The sequence below is a fragment of the Geotrypetes seraphini genome, chromosome 7, assembly GCF_902459505.1.
Source record: "Geotrypetes seraphini chromosome 7, aGeoSer1.1, whole genome shotgun sequence".
In the NCBI taxonomy this organism is placed as follows: Eukaryota; Metazoa; Chordata; class Amphibia; order Gymnophiona; family Dermophiidae; genus Geotrypetes; species Geotrypetes seraphini.
The window spans coordinates 33,873,026-33,885,069 of record NC_047090.1 but is presented as its reverse complement, the minus strand read 5'-3'; the positions used below and the strand labels follow the sequence as shown (position 1 = coordinate 33,885,069).

Here is a 12,044-nt window from a genome sequence, read left to right as displayed (position 1 = left end):
CACACGCGCCGCATCCTTTAACATTCTGCCAGCCACGGTGCTACAGATGCATGGAGTCACAAAAATTGAAGTGCATATGCCCGATAAGGGAATTATTATAGCGGATGAGGAAGCAATTAGATATTTTACTTGGTTAAAACAAATCTGATTACTGTCCAACCCCTTTCTTCCTGGTTCATGTAAAAGTACACACGCTTTAAACAACATATTATAACAGAGTGCCTATGTGAGAAATCCAAAAAGCTATTTTAAGTGTATTTTAAAAAGTCAACATAGGTATCTTTGCACAACAGATTCAGATCCATCTTCAGAGGTACACAAATACCATAACATAAATTTGCATTTGCTCCAAATAAAGGTGATAAATGTGTACCCGGCATACTTTATAAATGTACATGTACATCACCATTTCATCTCTGTTCTGACCAACCTATGCTCCCAGGAATGCCTATGTTCAGATCATGTAAAAAGTAGGCACACATGCTCTGAACCTGTACTTTTTATGTATATATATATATACATATGGCTGTGCAATTTTATAAAAACCCTTTTCTTTGGGTAAAACAATGTTCATCTTCACTGCTTTGAAAGTCTTGCCACAAACTACCAAGACATTGTCCTCCAATTAGCTTAAAAGAGAGACCACACTTACAGGAATATCTTTAAAGGACTGCTAGTAGATGAAAATGTGATTCCCACCACTACTGGTCATGGTCTTTAGAGGGTAAAAACAAGAAAAGGAAGTGGGGAAGGGACACTGGTCAGACCACTGTGTGAACCAATACGTTTATTTAAAAGATATAATTTTCAATTACTTTTATTTAAAATATATAATTTTCAGTTAAAATTTGCATAGGCGTACATATAAATAAAACAGAATGTGGCAGGCATGTAAAAGTCCTTTGTAATAGAGCATATACTGGACCCCCAAAATCCTTGATAATAAAGCATATACTTTAGAGTGTGAAAAATTATTTATCACCAGGGTAAATTTTGTATAGATGTCTTTAAGGAGAAGTAATGGGAATCAAGAAGGCAAATGTGTTACATAAGAACACAAGAACTGCTATACCGGGACAGACCGAAGGTCCATCAAGCCCAGTATCCTGTTTCCAACAGTGGCCAATCCAGGTCACAATTACCTGGCAAGATCCTAAGGAAAAAAACAGATTTCATGATGCTTATCCTAGGTATAAGCAGTGGATTTCACCCAAGCCATCTTAATAATGTTCCTTTACTAAGGGAGATTTACATGACTGATGATTCAAGAACTGCCTAATTATGCCAATATTTTACAGATTAGTGTTAACTCTAGTAGATTTTGCTTTTTTGTCAACTTAAGTACGTTAATACAAAGAGCCAGAAAGAGCAAACTCAACATTAACTCTAATATTGATTGTACCTGATAATCTAACACCTGCTTTCTCAGAGATTCCACCTCCTTTTCTCTGGACTGTTGTCGGGCTTCTAGTGTGTCCACTTGCATTTTGGCTATGTCAGACAGATCCCTTAATCTAAGAAAACAAGCAAATAGTTTATCTTTTTAAGGCGTGAACACCATGCAAGAGTAATAAAACTGCGTGGATTTTCTAGAAGAATCTATGCTGCTATTCTAGTCTTAACACCTCATAATCATAGACAGTACATCCTTATTAGAGTTGTAAAACTTTAATGCAATTTAGTCTGATTAAGAATCAAGTTTCAGTTTCAAATTTATTTAAAATTTTTTATCCCGCTCAATCAGACTTCTGAGCGGTGTACAGTAAAAATTACAGTTTGTGTCACATAAAATGGGAAAGACAATTAAAATAGACTGTAATAAATTAGATGGGACGAAAAGAAACAAATGGGAAAGGGGGGGGAAGAACTACAATGTTTTTCAAGAGAAAGAGAACAATTAAGGGAAAAAATTTCAGAATGGGGAAAAAAGGATGCTTTCTGCAGTTGGTATGGTTTGTTTTTTTGCCCTTACAAGAGCATTTAGGTGTCCTATGCATCTTGGAACAGAAACGTTTTTAAATTTGTTTTAAAATGGATCAAAGATTTTTCTTCCCGAATATAGTTGATGGTGATGGTGATAGTGATGGTGCGCTTACTTCAAAATTGTTAGATCTTATAGTGTTTATTTGTTTTAAAGATGGAACTACAAGAAGGTTTTGTGTCATGGAGCGAAGCGTTTTATATGGACAATGTGGAATTAATAGGTTATTAATGAAATCTGGTTGATTATTTTGTCGTATTTTAAATGTGAGTAGTATAATTTTGTAGGTTGGGATTATCTAGTATCAACTCCCTCGACTTTTTCCTTTTTTTTTTAAATTCTTTATTCATTTTACATCTTACAACAAGTGTATCATAAAATAACATTTAAACTTATTCAATATCACTTGATTCTCTATCAATTTAACTTAAATCATAATATTTAAACCCTCCCTCCCAACCCTACTAATTCATATGTAGTACATATATCATATAATATATTATATATTCTGTCCTATTAATCTAATCATTTAATATCAAATCAGACTTTTTCAGCAAAGATCTGTAGTAGAGAATGACACAGTTGTTATCTACGTTTACTGAAAACCTTTTTATTTTTGAAGTTTCTTAGCCCTTAACTATTCGATTCTTATCATGATTATGTATTAGTAGTCAATCTTTTGTAAACCACATAGAACTCATCTCCTTGGCATTTGCGGTTTAGAAATTGATTTTTATGTTTATGTTTTTCCCTGTGGAAACTCATTTTCCCATCCCCGTGAGTTTTGTCACCGTCCCTGTCCCATTCCTGTAAGCTCTGCCTTAACCATGCAAGCCTCAAATACTTATGATTTTAAAGTGTTTGAGGCTTGTGCAGATTAGGGCAGAGCTTACAGGAATGGAGCATGGACAGGAAAAGAACTTGCCGGGACAGGACGGGAAAATGAGTTCCTACGGGGAAGGGGAAAAATTTGTCCCCATGTCATTCTCTAATCTGGAACGGCCATTCTTTTTTTCTTGCGAATCTCTACTAGCAGGCTGTTTTGTGCTCTGTTTGTGATATTCATCTGTATACTGGAAAGTTTATTGTCTCATTAACCTTGTTTTTTGTAGTTCCTCGCCTTGATCCTTTATAGGCAGAGTGGGGATTTGAGTACTCCTTTCTTCTAAATCCTCTTGCCCCATGTGTACAACACTGTTATACAGTCAAAAGAAAGCAAAAATTTGCTCACCTGTAACAGAACAGCATATCAATCCTCTTACTTGGGCAAGTTAATTAATAAAGCCTGGGTTGGAAAGAATGTATGCAAAATTCATCAAGCTGGGAAAGCTTTCCAGCATGGTAATTTGCATGCATATATGGGTCCTCCTCAGTTCTGAACGTAAGCTACTATTAAGAGGAAGAAATTCCTAGGAGAGTTGAGTGGGTTTTGTGAGGACTAATATCCTCAAGGAATATCTGCTACAGGTAAGAAATTTTGCTTTCTCTGAGGTCAGGCAGGATATTATCTCCTTGCACATGGAAATTAACTCAAGGTTGGTAAAAATACTCGAGAGGTGGGTTTAAAGGAAGGAAATGAGTATGCCTGTCTATTCAAAGTGGCAAAACAACAAAATTGACTTGGATATAGACCAATATCCTGTAGGTAAAGTTTATACAACTGTGAACAGAAATATAATCTTGTTTGGAGTGGTATGGAAGGGATTAGGTGAGAATTCCATACAGCAAATATTTGTAGAAAGCAAATGTGCAGAAAATTTTTTTCTAACACACTCAGTAATTAAACCAATTCCCTTCTCATTCAGATGTTAATGTGTACTTTCTTTTAGCTACCCGATGAATTATCTACTTCTTGTTGTCCTAGAATCAGTCTCATGTGCTCTTATAGAATACATTTTCGGGGTAGTGCTACTTGTTTTAAAAGGAGGGGGAAGAGTGAGGTTTTCCTTTTCTTTTTTTAACCCTGATTCCAAAATACCTTCTGTTTACTGCAACTTTTTTAAAAAAAAATTTCAGTGCTGGCATCTCACAGATGTGAAGGATTGCTGGAGAGACATTTGGAAACTGTTTCAAAGTTTTTTTGTGTTTTGATTTTGGGAGAGGAGTACATGAGCTAGATTCCATCTGATAGTTTATTAAAATTTTGACTGAACCCTAAACATAGAATTCAAAGCGTTGTACATTAAAATAAATGGGGGAATTAATATTAAAACAAACATGACTTAGTACAAAACCATTTACATACTGGGATGGGATATATAACAAGAGGAAAGGGGGAGAAAGCCATTAATTAAAGAAAAGAGAACAAAAAAGGAAATAACATCAAGGAGGGCAAGTAGGTGAGTGGTGACTCACTCATAAGCATCTTTAAAGAAAAAACATTTTAAATTGCCCTTAAATTTATCTAGATTTATTTCTGCTCTAATGTGCAATGGAAGGGAATTCCAAATAGTAGGAGCTGTAATTGAAAAAAAATGGAAGTGTGGTGTGTCCCAATAATTTTTAATGAGGGGACATAAAGAGTATGTTGTGAAGCAAATCTTAGAGTTCTAAAAAGCTCATATGGAATCGGCAGTCTATTAAGAAATACCGACTCATTGGATTTTAAAGATTTGAAAGAAGAGCAATTTTGTACGCAATTCGATGAGCGATTGGAAGCCAGCGCATCTTCTTAAGTAAGAGAGAGATGTGATTGTATTTTTTTTGAATTCATGATAATTTTAACAGCTGTATTCTGGATCAATTGGTGACGTCTAATATCCTTTTGACTTAACCCTTTATATAGAGAATTACAATAATCAATTTTAGAAATAACAAGAGTGGATCAAAATGTTGAGACTAGGAGTATCTAGGAGATGGACTAAAGATCTTATCATTTTTAGTTTATAAAAACAGTTTTTAATGAAAGCATTAATTTGGGGACGATCGGTTAGTTTGTTATCGATGATGACACCCAAAATCTTAATTGATGAAACGGTCATGCAAAGACGGAGGATAGGACCACTGTAGGGAAGAAGGACTAGCACACACCCAGCTTACTAATGTGTGAGAGAGTTCTGGATTCAGTGGCGTACTAAAGGAAGGGTGGGGGAGGCGGGGCGGCCTGCCCCAGGCGCCAGCACCCATCCTCCTCTCTGCCCCCACGATTGCACGCTCCTCTTACTTTCCCTCGTACTACTTTAATGTTCGTGGTGTGACCAGCAACCCCAACCTGCTGTTTGTGCTAGCTTCAACTCTTCCTCTGATGTCACTTTCTGGACCCGCACCTAAGAGCGGCAGTGAAGAGGTACAGGGGAAAGGGAGGGATGCATGCAGCAGGAGGGGTGCCTCTCGCCCTGGCTAAACCATTGTCTGGATGTAAGATGCCACCATTAATGCATGTCCACAGAGAAAGTGCCTAATCTACTCACTTGGATACCTCAATCTTGAGTTCCGATTCACTTTCCTCGAGTTCCATGACTCTTCGTCTATCAGCATCACTAACAGCTTTACTCACACTACTGGCCAATTCATCTCTTAATAATTCTTCCAGTTTTTGGGCCTCAAGATTGATTTTAGTGAGCTAGGGAAAACAAAGAAATACCATTATATGGAAAATATACAAAATACACACATTTCACACACACATGTACAGTTATCTATTTGTATTGGATAACTCCACAATAATATACTGCATTTAGTAATATGCTATTTTATTTATCATAGGGGCAATTTTCAAATGGATTTCTTCTGGCAAATGGGTGTTTACCCATTGGAAAAATCCATTTGAAGATCATAAGGATTTAAGTTTGCCAAAAAGTCCATCAAGCCCAGTATTTTGTTTCCAATAGTGTTCAATCCAGGTTACAAGCACCTGGCAGATCCCAGGAGTAATAGATTTTATGTTGCTTATCCTAGAAATAAGTAGATTTTCCCAATAATGGCTTATGGACTTTTCTTTTACAAAATTATCCAAACCTTTTCAAAGCCCTGCTAAGCTAACTGCTTTTGTCACATTCTCTAGCAACAAATCCAGTCTAATTATATGTTGAATGGATAAATATTTTCTCTGATTTGTTTTAAATTTACAAATCAGCAGCTTCATTACGGACCCCCTAATCCTTGTATTTTGGAAAGAGTAAACAAGTCAGTCACATCTACTTGTTCTATTCCACTTAGAATTTTATAGTGTAAAGAGAAAAAAACCAAATGCTTCTACTGAAGACTGTTGCAGGAAATGGGAATATTTTCTACATGCAGTCTATTTAAGAGATTATTTTTTAAAGCTTATTTCAAACAAAATTACAATGTATTTCATATAGCCCCTGAACTGTCTCTTCGCCAAGCGGAAGAGCTCTAGATGCTTTAGCTTTTCCTCACATGGAAACTGTCTCATCCCTTTTATTATTTTCATTACCCTTCTCTACACCTTTTCTAATTCTATTTCTTTTTCGAGATGCAATGCCTGGAACTGCACATACACTTCTCCCTCTGTATTCGCGGGGGATGCGGGCAGACCATAGGCACAAATACGGAAAAACCGTGAATAACTTTTTTAATGTTATTCACAGTTTTTAGAAAAAGCCTTCTGTTTTTATTATTGGAACCGCGAATAACTTTTCTACAGCGATTTCTGGGCAGGCATGCTGGGAAGCAGCGTTTTTCTCAGTGCACACTGGGACGCATGGAAGCAGTGAATTTGTGGGAGAAAGCATGGTAGCAGCGATTTTCAGAGTGAATGGTAAGCGATACACTTTTTTATTGGTACAGTAAAAGGTAAAAGAACTTCAATCATGATGTAATTTGGGGAGGCGGAGTCAGCTTCCGAAAAATCACGAATAAGCGAATCCGCAGATACGGAAACTGCGGACACGGAGGGAGAAGTGTAGTATTTGAGGTGTAGTCACAGCATGGAGCAATACAAATGCATTATAAACATTCTCATTTTTGTTTCCAAACCGTTCCTAATAATTGCTAACGTTGTATTTGCTTTCTTATGCTGCTGCACGATTGGTTTCAATGTATCATCAATGATGAAAGACAGATCTTTTTCCTGAGCGGTGACTTTTAGCGTAGAACTTTGCATCATGTAGCAATAGTTTGGTTTCTCTTTTCTACATGCATAACTTAGCAGATGCTCACATTAGTTGCAGGGGGGTAAAGGCACAATTTTGGGGGTGGGCTCAGTAAGATCTGCATGGGCCTTTCATTTTCATATATTAGCAACTGCCTTATCCTGCATACTTTGCAGCTGTGAAACAAAGAATTCCATAGCAGCAGCCTGCTTCATAGCATTTGCCTTTGAAAACTGACTTGTGATGTACCCTCGGGCCTACAAGCATCATGGGTGAAATATGAAAACTTGCATGGCATTCTTCCTCCTCTAATTCCACTTTCTTGGAATTCTACGAGACCTGACACTACCAGATCCACCCAAAAACGTAAACTATCTTTCCCCTCATTAAAAGGCATTATCTATGCTGGAAAATTAGAGAAATCTCTCTTCTTCAAAATCACTGAGCTTTGGAATAACCTTCTTGCCCTGCTGCAGAATCTGGGCTCCTTCCAATTATTCTGAAAACATCTGAAAACTTGGCTATTCTCAAAAATGTAAATCTTACTACCCGCTTTATAATCACTAATTCTTATTATGTTTTTCCTTCCTTATACTACAGTTCCTGTAAACCGTGCAGAGCTCTAGCTTTATGGAGAGGATGCGGTATATAAACTTAAGGTTTGGAGATCACGATGGCGTCGAGAACGGACGCCTGAGCAGACAGCGCTGATCGTTTGCTAAGTTTCAGCGTGTGGTGTGACTCTTTCCCGTGTAATATGGGAAAGAGGAAAGAGACTGCTCGCCCTAACCCTCCAGCGACTGGAACCCCCAATGGATGATACATCCAACAATTATGAGCACTTTTGCCCATTCGGGTGAAGATCCCAGACCTTAAGGCTTAATTTAGTTTCTTCCCCGAGCAAAGTAACAGATGACAGCTAGAACTGCTACATCAACCCATGTGGCTTATATCACTACTTTGATATAAGGTAGATCACATTTAATTATGTCAGCAGCTACAATTATTCACTTTTGTGCAACAATGGAGGCACATTATGGCTTCAAATTGAAAAGTTGACTGAACTGTCAACTACTGATAAAGAACTGTGCTTATACAAGCTATTTTCATGCTGTGTGCATTGCTGCAAAGTCCAGGGGAATAAAGTACCTATGAAAGTACTTATTGCAAACATAAAGGGGATAATTCTATAAAGCTGCATGCCAATTATGGTGCCCCACTAGCTCATGTTGAACACCAGCTCTATAACAGGATCTTGGTGCCAACATTTCATTACAGAATATTAGCACAAGTCATTCTGTTAACTGTTGGCATGTGAATGTGACATGTATAAAACTTACAGAATTCTGCAAGGTAGGTGTATCAATTGGTGCCCCCACTCATGTTCTGCCTATTAATAACCCCCCATTGCTCATCAAACCAGTTATATGTGGCTTTATAGGAACACATAAGTGTGCTAACCCCCGCTTTTACAAACGCATAATGCGGGTTTTAACGCCAGCAGCGGCGATACTGCTTCGATACTCATAGAATTCCTATAAGGGTCAGAGTAGTTACCACAACTCTGGTGCTAAAACCCATGCTTTGCGTTTGTAAAGGAGGTGGGTAAGGGCCAACTTGCCAATTTTTCTCTGTCGTAACATGCATTAAGTGGCACACAATGGTAGATGCCAATTTATAGAATTGCCTCCAAAGTACTCAAACATTTGTACCTTTCTTTTTTCCTGATAGTATTGAGCATTTTTCCCTAAGACGTGCAAACTTTTGAAAATGTTTTAATCCCTGCACTTATATAGAATGGAAAGATCACTGGCGGTACAGAATGGAAAGTATAAAAGTTTTATAAAAATATGGGAGCCATTAACATCTTTTTGTCATGATTAAATGCCATTTTTCTATTAATTATACACCATTTAGTGTTAAAAGAGGGGAAGGGTTTAATGGGAGGGTTTATGATCTTATAATGAATAATGGGCTTAGAGGGAGGGTTGCATCTATATTTATAAAATACAATGATAAGATGTTCAAGTGCTCTAATTAATAGTGTTTATTATGAATTCTGTACACTTGATGAAAGTTTAAAAATGAATAAAGAATTAAAAAAAAAAAATAATAATAATCCCTGCACTAATTCTGCCCTCAACAATACCTCTTTTCAATGTTGGTGAAGTACTGAATTGCACTTTTACCCATACCAAGTATAACAGTGCAAAGGGCCTCCAAGGAGGGTTGGCATCTAAAGTTTATTAAAGGACCCAAAAAGAGAGGTGTTTCAGTGAAGCGCTTACATCAAGGGTCATCAATGTAAAACACTCTGTTCCTTCAAAGATCAGATGGATTTTATTATTATTAAAATAATATTAAAACTTGGCAAACCACATAAAAACCTCTAGGATACAGTCTGCTGAAAAGCTTTGGACCCTGGACCCAACACGGTCCGTATTTACGGATCAGTTGATTTCCGACTGGCATTTTTATCCACATATCTTTACCATAGGACTTCATAGGGATCCCTGAAGAAGACATTCTGTCGAAACACGGACCGTGTTGGATCCAAAGTCCAAAGCTTTTCAGCAGACTGTGTCCTAGAGGTTTTTATGTGGTTTGCCAAGTTTTAATATTATTTTAACATTATTTCTCCACATTGATTTTTGTTTGTTCTTGGATTTGTTTGTGGAGATCATTGGGTCAATTCTCTTGTTTTCCTTCAAAGATCAGTAAATTTTGCCAACATAAACAGTTAAAACTTGGCAGCTTTTTTTTTAGCTGTACAGATTAGCCAAAACTGTCTAGCAACAGACCATTCATCTATCATACTGAGCAAACCGAAAGAAGGAAGCGAGTGTGATCCAAGAATTTACTATTCACCTCAGCAAACTTGGTTTCTAGTTCAAAATTGCGTTCCTCCGCTTGTTTCAGCGTGATCCGTAGGTGATCGTACATTTTCTGAGCATGTTCAGCTCTTTGCCTTTCATTGAGCTCTTTCATTTCCAACATAGTGATTTTCTTCGAGATGGAGACAATCTCATTATTTGTAATCGCTTTTGTAGCCTTGTCCATAGCAGCACTACTCTCTGCAAACAATAAGGCAGTTGTAATGGATATAGAAAACAATATAATGCTATTATGAAATGACAAAAAGAGTCAGTACTATAGGGGATTACTATTACATTCACTTAGCTTTCACACCTTAACATGCACAAATGGTGTTTTTTTTTTTAAATTGAAAATGCAACTTAGAGACATTTGGAGCATTGAGATAAAGCAGCAGATTTCTGCGTCTCAATAGCCACGAATTTGGACTTGGAGGATGAGATGTACAGTGTCAGCATCTATGAGACAAACATGGGTTTTGTTTTTTTTGTTGCATAGAAGTTTTTGGACCCCTGTTAGATTACAAAACTTAGATAGTTCTAAGTCAAATAGATGCTGGCACTGTCATATCAATATAGAGTTATAATTGAGTTATAGTTGACATACTTATTACTTATTAAGTATTATATGCTGTTTAAAAATTATAGTAAAAGAGTATCTAATGAAATGTTATATTTACAGTAAGGTATGAAAGAATGTCAAGTGTATACTTAATGAATTTGTATGAATTTAGATTGTACACTTGTTGTTATATGAAAAATGAATACAAAACTTAAAAAAATATATATATATATAGTGACACTGGATCATCTGCTATTCTTTTGTCCCTTGATACTTAATTTTGGCGATCCATTTGGGGGTCAAATAAATAGAATACTTGAAGTTCTATTGGCACCGACGTATGACGTAGTGCTTTTTGGTACGTTATTGATGGCCAAGAGTCCAATAACTTCATATATTTTCATCACGACGGGAATTGCCATGCAGCTTGTTTGAAAAATTGGGACAGGTTAAACTATAATTTTTGGTGGGAATCCTTGTGCCAAACTTATAAATTTGAACGTATGAGTGCAATACAGTTGGGACATTATAAGAAATTCAAGGAGGTTTGGGACCCATTGACAAAATTATGTAAAGATTTTGCCCATTGATTATACACATTCAGGAAGGGTGGGTGGGGGGGATATGTATGTAATCACTTGTTAGTTGTAATTTTGTTTACTTTGATCATTTGTATTGTTCTTGATTGTTTTTATGAAAGGGTGGGTGGGAGGGGGGAGAGGGATATGTACTTATGATATCATTTGATGGAATTAAGTGCTGTCTATATTGTTAACTGTTGATAATATGATGCATTTTATGTTGGTTTATAAAATGAATAAAGATTTATAAAAAAAAAGAAAATGCAATTTTTAAATAATGTAGTTTTTCTTTTCTTTTAATATTTTATTTATAGTTTTAATTATTACAATATTTTAATTGTACATAAACTTCAATTAGTACATGAAAAATTGTGATTACAAATAATTCATCTTATCACATAAAATATAACCCTCCCCTTTTTTCATTTCTTAAATCCATATAATATACATTCCCCTCCCCTCCCCATTCTAATATAACCATTATTAATGTGCTATGAAAACTGATCATTGGAATAACGAGTCAATGGTTCCCAAATTTTCTTAAAATTATGAATATTTCCCTGTTGTAATGCTATTGTTTTTTCCATTTTGTATATATGACATACTGAATTCCACCAAAATGTATAGTTTAATTTGGTATAATCCTTCCAATTTTGAGTTATTTGTTGCATGGCGACCCCTGTCAATATTAATAATAGTTTATTATTGTTTGCTGAAATCGGACTCTGAGTTCTCATTGCTGTACCAAATAGTATAGTATCATATGAGAGTCCTACATGATTTTCTAGTAATTCATTAATTTGGGGCCAAATTAGTTTCCAAAATGCATTTACACAGGGACAAAAAAAAATTAAATGGTCTAATGTCCCAACTTCTATTCTGCAATGCCAGCATATATTAGATCTAGTACAATCTATCTTTTGTAAGCGCGTAGGGGTCCATAAAGTTCTATGTAACAAAAACATCCAAGTTTGACTCATAGATGCTGACTTT

The 12,044-nt window shown here is 36.2% G+C and overlaps 1 protein-coding gene across 3 annotated transcripts in view; it reads right to left on the bottom strand.

Moving 5' to 3' along the window:
* Positions 1–12,044, bottom strand: part of CEP290 (centrosomal protein 290) — a 283,184-nt gene that overhangs the window by 124,297 nt on the left and 146,843 nt on the right. For all 3 annotated transcript variants that reach the window (XM_033953471.1, XM_033953470.1, XM_033953472.1), the window contains exons 27-29: positions 9,904–10,109; positions 5,392–5,543; positions 1,403–1,514 (exon numbers count right to left, since the gene is read on the bottom strand). In XM_033953471.1, the coding sequence (XP_033809362.1) occupies positions 1,403–1,514; positions 5,392–5,543; positions 9,904–10,109 (470 nt within the window). The remainder of the gene's footprint in view (positions 1–1,402; positions 1,515–5,391; positions 5,544–9,903; positions 10,110–12,044) is intronic.